This window comes from Astatotilapia calliptera, chromosome 18 (genome assembly GCF_900246225.1).
Source record: "Astatotilapia calliptera chromosome 18, fAstCal1.2, whole genome shotgun sequence".
In the NCBI taxonomy this organism is placed as follows: domain Eukaryota; kingdom Metazoa; phylum Chordata; class Actinopteri; order Cichliformes; family Cichlidae; genus Astatotilapia; species Astatotilapia calliptera.
The window spans coordinates 20,128,584-20,149,200 of NC_039319.1; the positions used below are offsets into that span (position 1 = coordinate 20,128,584).

At 43.6% G+C, this 20,617-nt stretch overlaps 3 protein-coding genes across 3 annotated transcripts; 2 read left to right on the forward strand and 1 right to left on the reverse strand.

Moving 5' to 3' along the window:
- Positions 1–8,277: 8,277 nt before the first annotated feature.
- scg2b (secretogranin II b) lies at positions 8,278–11,543 on the forward strand. The gene is made up of 2 exons (XM_026150974.1): positions 8,278–8,361; positions 8,881–11,543. The coding sequence occupies exon 2, from the start codon at positions 8,898–8,900 to the stop codon at positions 10,689–10,691; it is 1,794 nt and encodes a 597-aa protein (XP_026006759.1). The 5' UTR covers positions 8,278–8,361; positions 8,881–8,897; the 3' UTR covers positions 10,692–11,543.
- Positions 11,544–11,719: 176 nt separating this feature from the next.
- Positions 11,720–16,205, reverse strand: ap1s3b (adaptor related protein complex 1 subunit sigma 3b). The gene is made up of 5 exons (XM_026149587.1): positions 16,031–16,205; positions 14,344–14,522; positions 14,143–14,251; positions 13,847–13,984; positions 11,720–12,490 (listed from the first exon to the last, which is right to left on the reverse strand). Exons 1-5 carry the CDS (start codon positions 16,031–16,033, stop codon positions 12,455–12,457), a joined length of 465 nt encoding a protein of 154 aa, XP_026005372.1. The 5' UTR covers positions 16,034–16,205; the 3' UTR covers positions 11,720–12,454.
- Positions 16,206–16,332: 127 nt separating this feature from the next.
- Positions 16,333–20,591, forward strand: dhrs12lb (dehydrogenase/reductase (SDR family) member 12-like b). Its single transcript, XM_026149585.1, has 10 exons — positions 16,333–16,586; positions 17,005–17,138; positions 17,218–17,300; positions 17,396–17,491; positions 17,609–17,690; positions 17,764–17,825; positions 17,967–18,071; positions 19,842–19,932; positions 20,028–20,165; positions 20,281–20,591. The coding sequence occupies exons 1-10, from the start codon at positions 16,495–16,497 to the stop codon at positions 20,436–20,438; spliced, it is 1,041 nt and encodes a 346-aa protein (XP_026005370.1). The 5' UTR covers positions 16,333–16,494; the 3' UTR covers positions 20,439–20,591.
- Positions 20,592–20,617: the final 26 nt, after the last annotated feature.

The window sequence follows — 20,617 nt, forward strand, 5'->3', positions numbered from 1 at the left end:
AAGCCTCATTCAAAGAACGGCTATTTTGTTCCAGGCTCTAAGTGGGCGTGTACCGCTGTAAACATGGGGATTTTCGTTTGAAAGTATATAGGGACTGATGTGACTGTGGAGACAGCCTCAAGTGGCAATTTCAGAAACAGAATAGAATAGGCTTTTATTGTCGTTGTACATGTACAACAAAATTGTAGAGAAATATAAAAAAAAATATATAAAATATAAATATAAAAACAAAAGTGAAAAGCACAACTGCACCCAATTATTCTATACACTAGTTCAGTGTTACCGTCTGGAGTGCTCACTCTGTAAAAGGCCTGATTAGCTAAGCACAAGTTAATAATGGGTGCAAGTAAACTTTACAGTACCAGAGTCTGCATTACAATTCACATCACAGTTCATATCAATTCACACCAAGAGATGAAAACAGATGAAGCGCATGCCAGTCTTTAATGTCAGGGAGAACACTTTTCATTCTGCCGGTACCATGTCTGCTGCTCCTTTATTTAAAACGAATCTACGAGACCACAGAGAGTCAAGCAATTCTTCCAACCCCTCCTCTTCCTCCTCTTTATTCGCTCCATCCAACCCTATGGGACGAGTGAGTGAGTCAGAAGCATAATGCTCCCTTATTAGCCCACTGATTCTGACGCACGCACGCACACACACACACACACACACACACACACACACACGCACGCACGCACGCACGCACGCACGCACACACACACACACACAGAAGAGTGGCTCTACCACAAAGACAACAACAGCAAGGAAACAGTGAAGGACATCTTTCACATTATATATGTGGTTAGTTTGTGAGCGTGCGTGTGCGTGTGTGTATATGTGCGTGTTCCCGTGCTTGTCCTCGGTTTGCTCTCTGACACTTTATTCCTACTTCTTTTTTTTTTTGCTCCTTTCTTTCTCCCTCTCCTTGCTTTGCTCGTCTCTCTCTCTCACTCTCTCGCTCTCTCCCTGCCTACTTATGACTCAGAGGTGCGCAAAAAACTTTCTGTGTTCTATGCGCACACACTACTGCAAGCCAATAAGCCATACTGAAGTTTACACAAGGAGCCGAAGCCGAACGTTAGCTGCCTTTATAACTCTGGAGAAGTGGGTGGTGTCTGGAAAAAAAAAAGATTACATCTGAGGCTGAGGACTGGGATTAAGGTATCCCTGCCCACTACTGGCACACAAAGATATACAATGAACTGTGGATTAGAGGCAGCCGAGGAAAAGGTGAAAGAAAAAGTTTGTTTTTTAAATGTAAGCGTTTGACGATGCATTTACATCACTTGAACTCCCAGTGTATGGGTTTAAATAAATAAATAAATAATTTCAATTACATTTAAGAGCCAAGGTTTTACAAGAAAAAAGAAGCAAAAATATCTCATGTTGAAATTCAGTGAAATGTAACACTAATACTAGATATTAGTAGGCCATACCACTTCATTATTAGTGTGGTATAATTGCATTTAAGTCCTGAAACAAACAGATTAGTTGATACTGTTAAATATGAACATGTTTCTTTGGTAAATGGTGACATTTTCCATTGACTAATTGGGAAGTCGATGAATGTGATGCAGTAAAGTTTTGGTTGATCGTGTTAATCCTCTGTTTCATGCTGGTTTTGTTTTTGGGTTTTTTGGCTGGTAATGTGTTAGGTTGACCTCTGGCTTCACACTCTCTGACGGCAGGCTGCTCCGTGCCGGGCATGGGCACCGCGACCTCGGCTTAGCTCAGCTGGGTCATTGTGGAGCTGGGGCCAAAGTGGAGGTGGGAAAATGTGTGAGGTCTGTTAATGAGCTTGAGCAAAGCGATAGCGGGTGGTGGGGGGGTGAGGATGGTGAAGCAGAAAGAAGAGAGAGAGGCAACTGATACGTCTGGGCGATGACTCACCGATGCTGGGTATTTATAGCATCGGGAGGGAGGTGTGGCGGTGGAGGAGCGAAGTTTGTGGGGGTTTGGGAGGCAGCCAGGACAGCATCATCGCACCAACGGGGAGTGGTGAAGGAAGAGACAGAGACTGCAGAGATGAGGAAGCATCGGTGAAGGAAAAGGGCAGGAGAGGAAAGGAAGAGATGGAGGAGAGGTGGAAGAGTGGCAGAAGGGAGTGGTGGCAGGGTCCAAGAATGAGATGGAACTAGGCTAACTAACGGAAAGATCAGAGGACGAACTGTGGGGAGAAGTAGAGGAGGCAGAAATAGCATGCGCATTTAAAATTCTCAGAACAAAGACGGCTTGTCTTGTTGATAGTGCCACGCTGCAGGGACACTGTTAAACATCCAGTGAGCTCCATGTGGTGCGCAAGAAACACAGGCGCTGGCTTTCTAATAGAACAACAAAGCTACAGTAGGCTATTTCTGTGCTGGAGCTGGTATTAGAGCAACACCCAAAACATATTTAATGACTCACATTTGCAACAAAAAAAAACACTTTTCCCAGCAGCTTTGCATTAAAAAAAAAACTGTGTTTGCAGAGGAAGACTGGAAAAGGTGTCACGCTTTAATGAACATGACAATCATCTCTGTTACCAAGACAGTGTGGGTTACAGTTAAGCAAATTAGGAACATATTAGACTGTTAAGAACAACTAATTAGGGAGGCAAAAAGAGCAGCTGGAAAGGCAAAAATGTTGATGGATCATTCCTTTTCTTTTTTCTGTGAATATGTGCATTATTAATTCCAAACAGCTTCTCATATGGCCACAATAAATCTGATTAAATTGAATGTTTTCTGATTCATATTCTACAGTTTTAAAAAACAGGTTACTGTGGCGTGTGCTCGCTCTTATTCTTCTCTCTTCATTGACAGGATTTCTTCATCAATAAACACATCCTCACTGGGCCTCTGGTGACGTCAGCCAGTGCGTCATGCTGAATCCCTCACCATAGACACGAATCTGAGCACGTGTGCTCATATACGCATGCATGCGCAGCCACACACACATACACACATCCTCTCAGTATGATTCAGAACAACATGGCGAGTGCTCGCATTCATTAATATGTACAGTGTAAAGAAGCATGGGGTATGAAAGGTAACAACAAGGAGTGAAAAGAGTGATGCTGAGGTTGAGAGGCTAGTTGGGGGCACTGCTGAAAAGGGCTGAAGAGAAGTTAAAAGGAGAAGGGAAAAAATGTGGTTGCTAAAGAATCAGGCTGTGACGGTGGAGACAGCCAGGTAGGCATGACTAAAATAGCACCTTTGTCAGACGGTAAGAAAAAAAACATGAGATGAGGAGAGGAAAAGAATGGCACAAAGCCTGGTGTTCACTGGTGTTCACTATGCTTAAGTGAGCTAAAAAAAAAAGAGGCACAAAATCATCAGAAATATATGTTTTAAATAGAAGTATGCACTTAAATAAGAGTGAAGGGAATCGTTTTTGTTAAACGCGTAGCTGGAAATTGGCAACGTCATGCTTAAACGTAAGTGCATGTTGTTTATCAGTTGGGAGCAAGTTCCCATGAACCCGGCCAAGACTCCAGGGTATTCCTGACACTTAGCCAAGAAACAGTGTTGGCGCACAAAACCTGTGAAATCGCCCCAAACATTCTGGTTTTGTACTGATTAAAGGAACAAGGTATATAATTGATTAGTGGAAGAACGATTTGTTTTGGCAAGACCCCTCATATTTCCAGTCCTTTTCATGAGCTAACTGGAAAAATTAGAGTGGCAACAACACTCTCATATAGCCTAACTCGAGAAAATTAATAAGCACATTTCCAAACATGTCGAACTATTTATTTTTGTTTTTTAATGGAAGGAATCCAAAGATGATCATTAGCAGAGGAGGAATGGAGGCTTGGCTGTTGAAGCCAGTCTCATTAAAGCAGAGATATTTGATCCAATCCCACAGGTCCTCTCCTGCATTCCTGTAGCATTACGTGGGCATTTGCCCTTTTAGAAAGGCTACGCTTGTATTGAATCTCCACCTTGTTTCATTCATTTCTCCTCTGCCCTCCCTATGCTGCTCAGCTAGCATGCTTCCTCTCCTTGTTTCTGTCCTTCCATCCTAATGGCTCAGACAACATATTGTGGCTCTAATCACCATCATCTCTGTTCCTGAAACAACCTGCCTCCTGAAGACAAGGACCATGCTTTACTTGCAGTAATTGGCTCAAGGAGAAGGATGAGCCAGATGGGTACAGCAGAAGGAGAAAATGTAATGAATGCACGTCACTGAGAAAACGGCCAGCTAAACTGGAGAGTCTAATGAAGGAGACAAGGATACCAACCTGTGGGAAGAGATGAAGGTGGAGGCAGATGAAAGGCAAGTGAGACAGCGTCACCATGGAGACGTTGGTTAAAAGGAAGGTGAGCCATGACAACGGGCGCGCCATTGCGCGTGCCCTCCCGCCTCATGATGTGGTGACTGGGGGTGGGTGGGTGAAGAGGTGAGGAGGAGTTAAACAAAACAAAGGAGGAGGAGGGGCTGACTACATGCAGCTCTATCTATATCTTCTTCTTTTTTTCTTTTTTTTTCGCACACAACATTATTTAAGCGCACACACTGAATGCTTAGACCATTCCAGGAAATCGGTGTTGATTGCTGAAGATCTCAGCTGAGTCACAGGTCCTTGAGCTGACTGATGCAAGAATCTGAACTCAGAGCATAAAGTAAAGTAAAACCAAACAAACAAAAAGACCATTTGTCACACAGTGTATGTGTTTGAGTTTGTATATGGGTGTGTACTCCTTTATTATAATGACGGAAGCAAGCCATTGTTGAGCTAGTCTAATTTTCTCCCCCCACATCTCTGGTTTATGTGCAAGGAAACAGCAGCGGTATCACCCAGAACAGCAGGGCTGCTGGGTTTAAACAGGAGTGAAAGAAATATATCATTTCATGATTATAGAGAACTTGCATGGTTTTACAGGTTGAAGAAGAAAGGAAGCAAAATGAAGTCACTTGCTGAAAGAATAATATTTTTAACATACAACCAAGACTGTCCATTAAGCAAATCATTTCCTCCTAGAAAAAGAGGCTCATTCTCAGTATTCTCTGACTACAGGTCAGAACATTGTGACTCTACATCTGTTTGCCTTGAAACCTGTAAATGTGTGGTTTTCATGCGTTTCTCTCTCAGGCCTAAAGGACCCCCACCCTGAAAAATACCAGCTCAGTTAATAAAGTCTGCACTGCACATCTGTGATTCTGAGTCTCTGCTTTGTTAGAAAAATGGCACGAGTCCAGAATCTGAAAAATCCACGAGTCATAAAAGGAATTCATGTCATGTTTTCTCTTCTCCCTGAAAAGCACCTTGAGTAAGAGCCGAATACAAAAAAGGTTCACGATCAAAACAGAGACGAAAAACTTTTCCTGCAAAAGTATGTAATTACGGGTCTTTTAAAGGAGGCTCTTTAAGCTCTTTAATTTTTTTACGAGGCTTATTTTTAATGGGGGGTGGGGTTGGGGGAGCTGAAAATGATAACTCTACTTGGTGAGATCTCCAGATCACAATCTGAGGAGCTGTGAAAGAGCTGGGTTGGAACACAGTGCCCTGACCTCAGCTCTTCTGATTTACCAGGACACCCTGACTGCCATGCTGTTGTTGTTTTTAAAATTATTTAGATAGTGCAGGACATCTTTGAGTTATTTTATCTGAAGGCAGAGCAGATGTAGAAGGAGGCTCAGAGAAATATTTCAGTGGAAAGATAAACTTCAGAACTGAATTAATGGAAGGGCGCCTCCAAAGCATACTTCTGTGTAACTTAGCAACCAAAGGAGGGAATGGTATCATCAACACTTTGCCAAAATGATTTCTGTTTTGTCTAATAATGGGCTTTGCTATCGATAGACTTATAGAGTTCAATGGAGAGAAAGAAGAAGAAGGGCACTGAAGAAGCAGGAAACAAAACCCATGAGAGGATGAGAGTGGCACTAAAGACTCGTAATCTAATTACTATCATTTTCTCCGTGCCCTGATGTTACTCTCATTGATAAAGAGAGAAAAAGACAGAGAGAATGCAATAGTGCCGTTCACTGGGAATGTTTATTTTCTTTTTAGCATCTGAAGTAATTAATCAGTACAGAATGATGCACAGAGACAGCACATCACAAGCCCCGGAGACGAATAACAGATTCAGTCAGTGAATCTTTTACCAGCAGCGGCCTGCTGGGATATGAGTTTAGAAACCTCTGATCCATCACTCAGAATCATCACAGTGCCCAGGGGGGTTGGTATAACTTCCACAACAAGAGATAAACACGCAAATAGAAGCGCACACATCCTTTAAACTCTACCAGATATTTAACAGCTCACGTCACAACATCCAGACCACCAGGCTGTTTTTCTTACTGACCCACAGCTCAGACACTGGCAGAGAAATATCTACTAAAATGTTGCTTGTTGCTTAAACATGCATTGCAGAAGTTATATTTAGAAGTTGAATAGCATTTGAGCATTTCTGACACATCGGCGTGCTTGTTTTTACACTGTAAAAGGACAAAAGGCAAAAATTTAAAAGGAGATTGAGCAGGGGACCATTTCCTTCAAACATGATGTGAGACAGCTCTCATTCACCCTGTCACTTTCACTCACGCACACAAGACATCGGCCAGCATCACGGCCAACAAATGAGCCAAAAATTGATCTTCAAGTAGTTCTGTGTGCTTGTTCACTTTCAGCAAAACAGATAGGCGACAGTAAGCATGTTCCATCATCAGTTTCTTAATATGCATGCAGGAAAATGTGCCCTTTTGAAGAGAGACACAGTTCAACTCAATTTATACAGCAGCGATGCGACTGCTGTGACCTCTGACACCGCTGCCGTCCCCCATGGCGATGGCTGTTTCTAAATGGAGAGTCACCACGTCCAGTGTGTGATGCTGAGAGCTAACACATTCTCCAAACACCACCACACCTCTCCTCCTTTCCCTTTAACTGTGTTTTGATCTGTGATTCAGTTTTTTTCCATTTGCTCCCCCCTCTCACACCCACACCCACACCGAGATGGACTTAAACAAGGCAGCAGGCACAGCAGCACAGTGGGTCTTTCAACGTCACGAGGGTCTCTGCAGCTCTTCAGCCGTACGTGACAGGCAGCTGACGGCACAGTCGAGTTTCAAAAGCACCTTCCTCCCTCCCCCATCCCTCTGTGACTTTTGGTACTGAGGATAAAGTAAAAGCAGTTTTTCTTTCTTTAAGAGATGTGAAAGGATGGAAAATATGAAACGATAGAGCAGGACAGCGGATGCAATTAGATGTGAGATGGAAATAGGGCAGGAAAGGCAGAGCTGGGCTGAAATGAAAGAGTACTTGTATGTGTGGGATGTCAGAGGACGCTGACCTGAAGCTCTTTAGAGACTTGAGATGTTGTTGGAGCATCAGAGGAGGGTTGTAAGGAGACACTTGAAACGAAAACATGAAACGGGAATACTACAGGAATGTTACTGTTCATATCAACTTAAATATATTAAGGTATTCAAACATGTGGATAAAGTATAACAAGTCTGTGTGGCATCTGTTCATGTACTGTAGAACCTTGGACACCTCGTGTAGTGCTCTTGATTGGTTTAGCATGAAGGCGTCACTGTGCGATAACAGTGATAGCCCAAGTGTTTAATAAGGCTTTTGATCTCACCATAAACTTCACCTGTCGCCACCTTTTATCTCGTCTGCTGTAGACCTTTACACCTTGTGGTCCTGCGGAATGCCGGAGCTTCTGGCCCCCAACAGAGGCCCAGTGTTTATCACATCTCTGTCATCGAAGGGAGAGAGAAAGAGAGAGCAGGAGGAGGAGGAGGGGTTTGGTGGGGGCTGCTCAACTGCGACAGCAACTCCGCGGTGGTTTTAGCCTGTGAGTCATCGCTAGAGGGTTTAACTCTTCCGATGCCAAGTTGAGAACGTGCAGCGATGTTGTTTTTCATGACCAAAAGTGTATTTTTAAGAACCTCTCGTTACAAAGAGGGATTTGGCGTTGGCACATTTAGTTCTACATCTCATAAAACTGGCGCCTAAGAGTTGGTTTCACTTCAGTCAAATCAGCTCTCCTGTACATGCAAAGTTAACATTTTCATTGTTTCCACAGCTGAATCTAACAAACGGCTTTATTTCTTTTTGTTTTTCCCAAGCAGCAGCTCCAAACATCCTTCCTGTCAGCATCTTCTACACAGCGCTGCTGTGCAACAGACAGCGTCCAAGGCTATTTTTAAACGCAGCTATTAGTATGCCATATCATAAACCTGAATCATTTATATGGATTTTTAGGGCCGGTTATTGCGTGTGCTGTGTGATGACGCGGTGGTCAGGTGTTGCCTCATATAACCAGGGGAGCTGTCCGAGTGCTGAAAACAGAAGAGAACAGCACCGCTACTGAGGAGATGTCATACACCCTTACTGCTGTCTGAGCTTTACTGCCAAAGGTAAACCACGATTTCTTTTTTATTTATTTGATTCCGTTTTTTTTATTCTGATTCACATCTAGACGGGTAAAATTGAAAGACAGTCTTTTTTCTATTTTTTAAATCACAGCTTCTCGCAGATTTCGACACGTTCCGTTAGAACGAATGAAATAGAAAGAAAACTATATCCTTCTACAGTCGGGGATTACAGTGAGTTGTAATAACGGAGGATTGTTTTTAGTTAATGTGGATGCTGACGGGAGGAAATCTGATTTTTTTAAGACGTCAATAACCAGACGGGGAGTGACTCATCCAGCGATGTGAATGTTTCTCCACGCGCACACCGACACATCGTTCAGTTTGCGAAGCGTAACTCCCCGACAGGCGCACAAACCCCAGATCAAAACAGAATTGTTTACGATCGTGCTCGTTGCTTCCTGATAAGCTTTTAGTTAAGATAACCGAAGAGAGGGAAATAATCTATGATCTTTTCCCCCTCCCAGCTGCTTCACCATCATTGTCCTCTCTCTTGTTTTCCAGGTAATAATTTGCCTATAATGCTGCATTTTCACCACAAGTTGCCCGCGGGGGGAGCCGTGGTCCTGCTCGCCTTCCTCCTTCATGGATGCGCCGTGCAGGCTGCGTCTCTCCCCCGTCACTACAGGCTCCGAGGAGGGGAGAGTGAGGGGCAGCCGGCTGCGTATCAACCCAGCGCCGACATGATGAAAGCCCTGGAGTACATTGAAAACCTGAAGCAGCAACGAAACGGGGGCCAGCCTGAACCCGTGGATTACGACGAAGTGGAGAAGTTCAGGGTCCTGCTTCAGCTCGCCTCGCAGCAGGACGAAGGTCCCGGGGATCACCAGCCTTCCCAGGGCATGCAGAGGCAGGACATTACCGCTGAGCAGCTGATGAAAGCTCTGCTCAGGTCCCTCCAGGATCAGACCGGGAAAGACGCAAAGCTTAGCCCCCCAACGCCGCCGAGAAATGACCGCCGAGCTCACAGGCACCGCACCAAAGATACTGAAATGCCTGAGGGCGCACCAGTAGATTACGGTAACTTCCCCAGACCCCACAAGAAGTACCCACTGATGTTTGAGGACGAGGAAAATACTGACGCTTCCAAGCGGGCCACCGAGGACCTGGATGAGCAGTACACACCCCAGAGCCTCGCCAATTTGCGGTCCATCTTTGATGAGCTCGGGAGGATGCCCACAATCGGTGGGCAGAAGAGAGACGGGGACGACGGGGAGGAAGAAGAGGACCGACTCAGCCTGAGAAACCAGGCCTATGAGGATGTGGCCGGAGGCGAGGAGTGGGTCCCCATGGAGGAGAGGGAAGAGGCGGAGGAGATGGTCAACGGGAGCCATGAAGAAATGGACAGGGCGCTCAGTGACCAGGAGGAATCAGAGAGGGAGGAGATGCAACGCCGGGCCAGCCAGAACCAAGAGGAGGCTGATGATGACACTAAGCTCGTAGATTACTACCTGCTGAAAGTCCTGGAGATGAGTGACCAGACGCAGAAGAGGGATAGGACCGGTGAGCAGAAAAAGAGACTGATCCGTCCCTCTATCGTGGATCCTCGGACCGTGAAGGAGTTGCTGGAGCTTTCCCTGAAGCTGCACGTCCCTCCACAAGACCTTATCGATATGCTGCTCACCGAGGAGCTCCGAAAGCTCCACCGCGATCCACAAGCCGCGGCTCGTTACACGAATGCTGGCCAAACCCCCAAGATAAGGTACTTCAGCCGCAGACTGCCGCTGAAAAGCAAGACTATCCCTGATGATATGGACAGAGAGGACTTTTTAGACATCATCGGGGTAGAGACAATCAGTAACGAGTACCCCGTGGTGCAGAGACCCATGAAGACCTCTCAGCCCTCAGACAGAATGCCTGCTGCGTCCAACCCTGCTGCAAATTCAGGTCCAGTTAAAATCCCCCCTCCCTCCGGACGTAGGGAGAACCTGTTTCTCTCCGAGCTCAACAAAATGCCCCTGAAGCGTGAGGCTGACAGTGACGACGACGACGGCGGTGACGTGGAAGACGAGGTGACAACATACCTGGCGGCAAAAATTCTCACAGAGTACCCCAACACCATCACCAAGCGGGACACCCAGGCGCAGCTGAAGGCGCAGTTCCCGTACGAGCTGTACGAGCGCGCAATGGACTACTTGGGGCAAGTGGACAATGAGAAAAGGCCACTGGTCAAGAGGGAAACCGAGGAGGCCACAGAGGAGAACGTAAAGCCCACAGAAATGCAGGGGAAAGAAAAGATAACGGCTAAAACCTCGGCCCCTCAAACCGTAAACGAAGAGGAGGAGCACCGTGAAAAAACAGTGGCCGGGATGTAGCCAGATGTCCTGCCAGACGCACGAAATTATGAATTTAGTATATATACTGTCTGAAAAATAAAGTTTGGTGGACGTGATCTAGTTTACAAATTTCTATTATATGAACTATAGCCGGTATGACTAATATCTCCCTAACGAAAATGAACTACAGCACTCTTACAAATCAAATAATAAAAAAATAGTCCCTACTTGCTGCAAGAACCTTATATTATTATTAATATATAGTTATACAAGAGATTTTAGGTTCCTCCCTTAGGTTGCGAACCTCTTGCGAATCTCAAATTGCCAGTTAATAAAGAAAAAGAAAAAAAAGAATTAACAACCAAACCCAAGTTATTAAAGATTTGTGATGTTGTTGAAGGTTTGTTTACATTAAATGTGTTTGTAAACAGCACTATATTTTCAACTGTAATCAAATGAGTAACGGTAAAGATGCTTATTTTTCATCCATGTCAAAACTATTCAATTACATATGTGAATATTCATGTAAATTATTCAGTATGATGCTGACCGGGAATTTAAAAACACAAGTACACGGCGTATTTGGAGTACTATTGGAATATTATAGGAATTTTTCATTAGGGCAGTGTGCTGGCCTCAGAGCGAGTGTTGTTGTGACTCGTGATATATTCAGGGTTAGTGGATTTAATGTTGTTATTACAGATAATTATTTCCAAGTCTCAATATCAGAACGTCGCCTGCCTTCCAGCCCCTTTCATACTGCGAAGCTCTGTATTGTTGGCCTAACAGTGATTGTGCTATGTATGCTCATTTTTAAACCATTTTTGTACATGTTCAACAATGTGTGATCAATCACAGATGAATAAAGCATCAGCGGTATTATTTTTCTTCTTTCTGAGTTGTGTTGCCTTATTAAACAAATATAAATGTTGCATATAAAAGGAAGCCAAAGCAGCATGTGCATTATTTTGGGGGGGCGGGGATGGCGGGATACAGCGACATATATATGAGTATTCATTCAAATTAAACATTCAGCACCAAGATAACAAGTCACTACTCAAAGCAAATTGCTTATCAAAAAACATTTTATTTGTAACATCAGAAAATGTACATCAAATGTATACATTTAAAAAAAGAAAAAGCAATCACACCCACACTAGCATAGCAAGTGCCCTTTCTAAAAGACTAACAGTCAAACACACGTTGTATGTCTTGCACATTAAAAACAGCAGGTAATCATTGGTATCAGTGTTATATCAAAACGAGTTCTGTGCTGTAAGTAACTCCGTAAGTTGCTGAGTGATTGGCACACACACAAAAAATATATATATCAGAGACTTCTCAGACAGACTCCAAACATTAATTTCTGACATATTAATACATGATAAATACAGGAAATTTGGAAATCGGAACATCACTTCCTGATCATGATTTTTTTTTTTTTTCCTTTAAATACCCACCATCTTGTTATTACTTCAAATTTAATAACTGCAATTGACATCGAAAAACCCCTCCCAACCCCAACCCATATCCTCCACACAGAAACGCACCCATACAAACTCTCCTTTCACTTGAATGCATTACTGTTAATGTATATTAGAGTCGCCACAAAAGACATGATGCACAAAGCTATGATTTAGGCAGACATTCAAGTAAAGCCAGATTTTTCTCTTCTGAAAATGTTCAGTAGAATCGAAGTTCGCTCGATTTTCAGGTTCAGAAAAGTATGTGACTGCTATATAGCACATCTTGCTCCCGTCTTCTTCTTTGCTGTTAGTTCATGTCCTTTTGTCCCCCACAAGCTAAAATGCAGGTTTGCTCATGTACTCCTCCAATGTCTAAGGGAAAAAAAATAGAAAAGAAAGCACAAGGGATGAAAAAAACAATCAGGTTCCCAGACTCCAAAAAGTGCAGTGTAATACAAAATCATATCCACAGTCACACATCTACACATCACCTGTTACAAAGTGCTGAGCACAGCAATGCACTAACATAAGCGGAACATCTAACCTTTCTGTCCATATTCAAGGTCATCCAAACAGCTCCACCTCATACCACTCACTGATGTCATCCTGAAGCGATAATGGTCAAAATGAATGGGAGACTAAACTGCATCACTCTAGATAAAAAGTGTTAATCACCCTGACTCAGGAGCACCGAACAACACACCCAGCTACGCAGAGAGCCACGAGCCTACAGGGAGAGCAGGAAGCATCAGCGCTAACATTTAAAGAAAATCTGTCTCACGCTAACACCCAGACAGAGAGAGAGAGACATAAGGGGTAAGAAAAACAGCAAAACACAGACCTCTAAAACAAAGAGGGAGCAGCCACTACTATCCACATGCCTTTTAGTTATGAGGAAGACAAAGGCACAACAGGGATCACCACATTTGATTGGATTCTACAATGCACCGACTACTTCGCACGCACACACACATCACGTTCCCATGTCAGAGCCTCACACAATACTCGTGTTGCTTAAAGTAAACAGTAAGCACTAATTTCAGGTATCTGGGCCTTTCAAAATACCCCACAACCATGATTTAAATAAATAAACAAACTTTGTAATACATTTGAAAACATGGCAACATTGCTTTAAAAGGAGACACTACAAGTGAAGTCTGTTAAATACAATGTATCACCATTAACCTTCTCCTGTTGAGCACTTACATTAAGTATAGTTTTTTGGTATTGCAACTTTTTAACTGAACACTGAAGAGAGCTGATACAGATTTATTCCAGCCTGTCATTCTGTAAGGTTTGCTGTATGTAAGTGCTACTGGAATGGGGATTTCTGAGGAAAACAGCATTTCAGTGTCTGTTTTACTAATAAGAATTAACCAACAGATAAACCGTGAAACTTCCTAAGAGCTGCAAGTAAATTTAAAAAAAAAAAAAAAAAGGCACTGCCTCCTTAAACATGCACTAATTTGCACAGTGGATAAAAAGCATATTTAAGACATTTTATTTACATTAGTCTGAACAAAATAATAATAATAATAATAATAATAATAAAAATCCAAATAGGCCAGAATTTCAAAAATCAACCAGTGCATGAAGAAAACACGCCTATGCCTGCAGTGTCTCGCTTTATACACTGAGCCATGCAACAGATGTTACGTGCTCACACCACAGGTGCAAGTCACAGTGTTTTACTAAGTGCATTTGTGCGTGCATATCAGTGAATCTCACCTCCTGTAACATGTCTGAGGCTTCAATGGAGCGATTCACAATCTGTTTAGAGGTTTCCTGGATCTCGCCTCCCATTAGAAACTCATCCAGGATAAAATAGGCCTTCTCAAAGTTAAAGATAATGTCCAGCTCACACACCTGAGAGGATGACGCAGTTATTAAATTAGAGAAACTACAGAGCAGAACATATTCTTAGATCCAATCTTTGCAGCCTAGTTGAGCAGCAATGTTATTGATTTTTAGCAACACTTTACTTCAGACTACAGCTGCATAACAAATATGAGAAGGTGAAATACATTGCCAAAGTATTTGTCTAGCAGCTCCACGTAGCGATGAATGATCTCCAGGGCTAGCAGCTCATTTTCCTGGCTCTCTACTCCCAAACAGAAATACAGGCTTGCATACCTGAGGAGAATCAGACACAGATGATTAACAGTGGCATTGTGGGGACCAACACCTATTGGAGAAGTGTCAATAAACACGTGAAGCAATCTTACCGCTTATAAACAATCTTTAGGTCTTTCCACTGCATGAAGTTGCAGGAGCGGGGTTGCCGTGCCAGCACCATGGTGGTCATGTCCCTGATGATCTTCTTCTTCTCACGTTCCGACATTGACGTGAACCACTTCTGCAGACGCAGCTTCCCCTGGCGACTGAAGAGCAGCATGAAGCGCATCTAACGACACAAGAGGGCATTGTCAGAGGGGAAATCCTGGCCCGTGTCGAGGCAGCAATGATGACTCACACAAACAAACAGAAATCCACATCAAGTTAATCCCGAGAAACTTTATTAAGCAGCCGGCGCTGCGCCCACACCAACACACACAGTCACAATTAGGACTGCACAAGTGGCTGTGCTGCTGGCACGGTTCATTAGCGAGTAACTTGACTGACCAAACACGAGGGGAAATAAAGGGCTTGACAGGGAGTAATAGTGAAGGTCACTGACAACTGAGGAAGTGGCAGTTTTCAAGTGAGCCAGCGAGTCCAGCTTTTGGATGTTTGGATAACGTGTTTCCGAGCACCGGTCAGGTTTGAGTACATATCCAAACAGACATTAGTCTCCTTCATCCCCACCCCCGCTCTGTCGGGACCACACTGCCGTGCCGTTTCCTCTCATTGTTAAAGTTAGGCTTCAAGAATAAATATTACTTTGTCTTCAGGCTTTATGGAGCATTTTTCTCCCAATCAGAAGCGAGAACTTGCAAGGCTCTCTGAAATATCATCCTGATTTTAGGTTTCATTTAAAGAAAAAACAAAAACAAAAATCAGACTCGACTTTAAGAGTACCAGGTTTTTGCTTGCAAGAAAACAAAAGAGGAAAAACAGGGGTTTGTCTCAGTAGTGAGGTCTGTCAATTATTTTCTACCATTCAGGTCACCAGTGAGGCTGTAATGCCTAAACCCTGATGTGCAACAAAGAGCACACTTAAAAGCCAGTGGACACCACTGCAGTCATAAAGAAGTATGTGTAGTATGACACAATTGGCGTGTCCTGCACAACATTTATGATTCAGCCTGCTTATGTGTCATTCAAATGAGCAGCTGAGTTCAAGTATCTGAGAAACCCATTAACTAAAGACAGAAAAAAAAAAACAATACACGGTTATACAATGTATAAAGAAGAAACATATTCTTCTATTATAGCCATTCAGGCCAACAAAATGAAGACATACCAGTTCTTCCACTACTAGAAATGAACAATACAGAAGGAGATAACATTATTAGACTGAGTGATAGTCAAGCATTAATCACCAGAGATACAGGAAGACTTGATTGTTTAAGTCTACACACCTGTAGGTCATTTACAGGTGTGTACACCCCTTAAGAACTCACAGGCAAATTAATATGTAAAGCATTAAACAGCCAGCAGGGCAACGCTCGACGAGAAGTCACAAAACCTGTTTTCTTACAGAATAGACCTACTGGTAGAGCACACACCTTACTTCCGAGTTTTATTAAAAGTAGGATACAGACAATAAAAACTCAAAGTGGAAACCAAGTAGACTCTCATCAGGCCTGAATCGGAAAACAAACCTGCCCCAGTGTAGCAGGAAGTGCTGTTAGAGGCGCAGTTTCTAGCTTTAGCTACCTGTCAGCGACAGCAGGTGCAACAGGTGAACAGTCGGGGTATTTTTCGCCTACAGTCAAGCGCACAAAACAAACACATTCGCCAGAAACTTACCATTTTCAACACCAGACCGAGGAGCTACAAAACACCGTGAAAATATTTAAAAACGAAGTACTTTAACCCTCACAAAGGGTCAAACTGCCCGGATGGACACATATCTATCCTCCGTGAAGTGAGTACAGGGTGAAACTTGGCTAACTCCGCCCACAATGCCGCTGGGCAGTGACGCGTCATCCGTACTCACAACCATCGTGGATTGGTTATCCTGGGCTTGTATTTCCAGGGATCCGCCCAACCAGGAGCGCCCTTTAAAAAAAACAAAAAAATCTGCCACGTGACTGTGGGACCCACGTTAATGAATGAACTGATAACTGGCGTCGCTTGACTGCTGTCAGGGTGTGTGTTTAAATGTTATTCCCGGTCAGAGTCGGCAGAGAGCAGCAAGCGCATCCCTCTCCTCCCGCCTCATGTGATTATGATCTGTCACACAGCTGCTTGAACAAGGACTGGAAAACTTGATGCACTTTGTTTGGGATTGTTCCTCATTTGAAATCATGTCTCTGTACCGAAATGCCATCTGGTTTTTGAATGGAATCCAGCAATATACAAGGTCAGTAGGATATCATTTTGGTGTTGATCTGCTGTGTGTAGGGATGTTGTCCAAAGATGCCTGGTAAATATCAATCTTTTTACTTGGTATTGTTTTGTTCTGTCTCTCTTTTTTTAAAACTAAAATTAAGATTTCTGCCCTGTGACATGCATTTCATGTTGTTTATTCAACCCTAAAAGCTGCTCCGCAGAGCCATATCAAAGGTCTGATCACTGTGTGGCACAATCATCACACAAACTGCCCTTTATGTACAGTTACAATAGTTCTATTGACAGCTCGTGTGTCTTGAGGATGACAGTCTCATCGTCTCATCATCTCAACAACAATGCAGGCTGTCAATCACAAGCCGCCTTTTGAGAAATGATCAGTCCTCGCCTTGAAGCATTACCTTTATTACATGTTTTCTGCACGCCCGTAGGAAGGGATACGAGGTGGCATCTAAAGAGTTTGATCCCCGGGACCTGGATGTGTCGGTGGTGGGGAGGTCATTTATGATTACTGGAGCCAACAGTGGAATTGGAAAAGCAACAGCCGTGGCTATAGCCAAGAAAGGTACACGCCGGAGGGTTGTGTTATCTGTCAAACATCACCACATAATGATAGCAAATAAAACCTGATGCTTTGTCTCCAGGTGGCACGGTCCACATGGTTTGTAGGAACAAAGATAAAGCAGAAGAAGCCAAAGAAGACATTGTTACTAAATCTGGGAACACGGTGAGAATATTGACTTTGAATACAGAAAGTAAAAAGCAAATAAAAAATCCCCTGATTTATGAGAAACAAAGTGATGCCTAATCTTCATATTCTAGGAAGTATACATCCATACTGTGGACATGTCCCAGTCACGCAAAGTCTGGGAGTTTGCAGAGGCCTTCAAGAAGCAGTATCCATCACTGAATGGTTTGGCATGTATCACCTTTATTCTTTATTACAATAAATAGATTTCATATCCTCTTTCCTAAGCTAACTGTGTTAATGGTTTAGACTAAGTTGTGTGATTGGACTTTTCTCTGCTTTGGCAGATAAACAATGCAGGGTGTATGGTGCACAAGAGAGAGCTGAACACTGAAGGGCTGGAGAAGAACTTTGCCACCAACACTATGGGTGAGATTTTCTTCTGATGGTCAGACTGTTGTCTTGCATAACAATTTTTCAATTTTTTAATTTCCTTTTTCAGGGGTGTATATTCTCACACAGACTCTTATACCACTTTTACAGAAGAGCCGGGATCCAAGAGTGGTATGATTACACGCATAAGTGCACACAAACAAAGTGTTCATCTGTATAGTGCAGACAGCATAATGCCACTCTTGTCCACGTTGTAGTGGGTCATGGTGTTGTAAGCACACTGATGTATTTATTCCCCCTCCTGCCTATTAGATCACTGTGTCCTCAGGAGGCATGCTGGTACAGAAACTCGAGGTCGATGACTTGCAGTCGGCAAAGGGCTACTTTGATGCCGTTATGGTCTACGCACAGAACAAGGTAAGACAGGAAGGTGTGGTCCAGAGTTTTTAAAAATTAAGTTTGAATCTGCTTTACATTGCACAATACCATGTCTGACTGGTTATATACAGTGGGGCAAAAAAGTATTTAGTCAGCAACTGATTGTGCAAGTTCCCCCACCTAAAATGATGACAGAGGTCAGTAATTTGCACCAGAGGTACACTTCAACTGTGAGAGACAGAATGTGAAAAAAAAAATCCATGAATCCACATGGTAGGATTTGTAAAGAATTTATTCGTAAATCAGGGTGGAAAATAAGTATTTGGTCACCTCAAACAAGGAAAATCTCTGGCTCTCACAGACCTGTAACGTCTTCTGTAAGAAGCTTTTCTGTCCCCCACTCGTTACCTGTATGAATGGCACCTGTTTGAACTCATCATCTGTATAAAAGACACCTGTCCACAGCCTCAAACAGTCAGACTCCAAATTCCGCCATGGCCAAGACCAAAGAGCTTTCGAAGGACACCAGGAAAAGTATTGTAGACCTGCACCAGACTGGGAAGAGTGAATCTACAATAGGCAAGCAGCTTGGTGTGAAAAAATCAACTGTGGGAGCAATCATCAGAAAATGGAAGACATACAAGACCACTGATAATCTCCCTCGATCTGGGGCTCCACGCAAGATCTCATCCCGTGGGGTCAAAATGATCATGAGAACGGTGAGCAAAGATCCCAGAACCACACAGGGGGACCTGGTGAATGACCTGCAGAGAGCTGGGACCAAAGTAACAAAGGTCACCATCAGTAACACACTACAACGGCAGGGAATCAAATCCCGCAGTGCCAGACGTGTTCCGCTGCTGAAGCCAGTGCATGTCCAGGCCCGTCTGAAGTTTGCCAGAGAGCACATGGATGATACAGCAGAGGATTGGGAGAATGTCATGTGGTCAGATGAAACCAAAGTAGAACTTTTTGGTATAAACTCAACTCGTCGTGTTTGGAGGAAGAAGAATACTGAGTTGCATCCCAAGAACACCATACCTACTGTGAAGCATGGGGGTGGAAACATCATGCTATGGGGCTGTTTTTCTGCCAAGGGGACAAGACGACTGATCCGTGTTAAGGACAGAATGAATGGGGCCATGTATCGTGAGATTTTGAGCCAAAACCTCCTTCCATCAGTGAGAACTTTGAAGATGAAACGAGGCTGGGTCTTCCAACATGACAATGATCCAAAACACACCGCCCGGGCAACAAAGGAGTGGCTCCATAAGAAGCATTTGAAAGTCCTGGAGTGGCCTAGCCAGTCTCCAGACCTCAACCCCATAGAAAATCTGTGGCGGGAGTTGAAAGTCCGTGTTGCTCGGCGACAGCCCCAAAACATCACTGCTCTCGAGAAGATCTGCATGGAGGAATGGGCCAAAATACCAGCTACTGTGTGTGCAAACCTGGTAAAGACCTATAGTAAACGTTTGACCTCTGTTATTGCCAACAAAGGTTATGTTACAAAGTATTGAGTTGTATTTTTGTTATTGACCAAATACTTATTTTCCACCCTGATTTACGAATAAATTCTTTACAAATCCTACCGTGTGGATTCATGGATTTTTATTTTTTTTTCACATTCTCTCTCACAGTTGAAGTGTACCTCTGGTGCAAATTACTGACCTCTGTCATCATTTTAGGTGGGGGAACTTGCACAATCGGTGGCTGACTAAATACTTTTTTTGCCCCACTGTAGGTCATTTAAAGTAATGGAGAAGACTGACGTAAGATGTAAAGAGGCCACATTGTGTTGTTCCTTTTCAGAGACAGCAGGTGGTGCTGACAGAACAGTGGGCCAAAGCCAATCCTGTCATTCACTTTTCTGTCATGCATCCAGGCTGGGTAGATACACCAGGTACACTCATTTGAGCAACAGTTGCAGTTTCTTCCTCCTTTCTCAAAAACCACAAATACAATTAACAGCTAGATCTATTTTTTCCTTGTTTCCAGCCGTTTCTACATCAATGCCTCAGTTCCACCGGATGATGGAGGACAGGCTGCGTACTGTAGAACAAGGAGCCGACACAGTCGTGTGGTTGGCTTTGTCCAGGGTGGCTTCCAGAACACGCAGCGGGCAGTTCTTTCAAGGTAAACAACACAAAATGTGACGGGCTCCACCATATTTTCTGTTAACCTTCTCAGGTCAACTCAAGCATCGTCATCGTCTGGCGCCACCAGTTCTGACAGCTTACATGTGTTGCAGATCGGAAGCCTGTTCCCACCCACCTCCCTCTGGCTTGGACTCACAGTTCGGCTGAGGAGATTCAGAGTTTCATGACTCAAGTGGAGAATCTATCCAAAGATTTTCAGTTGCAAGCTGACGCAGATCCCGCTGGACCTTGTAGACCACAGTTTGTCTAGTTTGTCTGCTACGTCATAACCATATGACCAGCTACTGGAAAAGGTGTCGTCGATTCTTAACAAGCCTCCTGTCTACAGCAACAGTTGCATGTTTATGAAACTGCGTTCTGTAGTGTCACAAAATATTGATTAAAGACGAAATAACTGACTTGATTGCATGTGCACTCATGTCTTGTATA

Bases quoted from the DNA above. Each gene is read 5' to 3' on its own strand.
- dhrs12lb (XM_026149585.1), top strand. From the start codon at position 16,495: ATGCACTTTGTTTGGGATTGTTCCTCATTTGAAATCATGTCTCTGTAC. The intron at 17,492-17,608 runs GCATGTATCACC...CTGCTTTGGCAG, and splicing joins ATCCATCACTGAATGGTTTG to ATAAACAATGCAGGGTGTAT. The intron at 20,166-20,280 runs GTAAACAACACA...CATGTGTTGCAG, and splicing joins CAGCGGGCAGTTCTTTCAAG to ATCGGAAGCCTGTTCCCACC.
- scg2b (XM_026150974.1), top strand. From the start codon at position 8,898: ATGCTGCATTTTCACCACAAGTTGCCCGCGGGGGGAGCCGTGGTCCTG.
- ap1s3b (XM_026149587.1), bottom strand. The intron at 13,985-14,142 runs GTATTTCACCTT...TCATCCTCTCAG, and splicing joins TAGACAAATACTTTGGCAAT to GTGTGTGAGCTGGACATTAT. The intron at 12,491-13,846 runs GTGAGATTCACT...TTTTTCCCTTAG, and splicing joins CCTCAGACATGTTACAGGAG to ACATTGGAGGAGTACATGAG.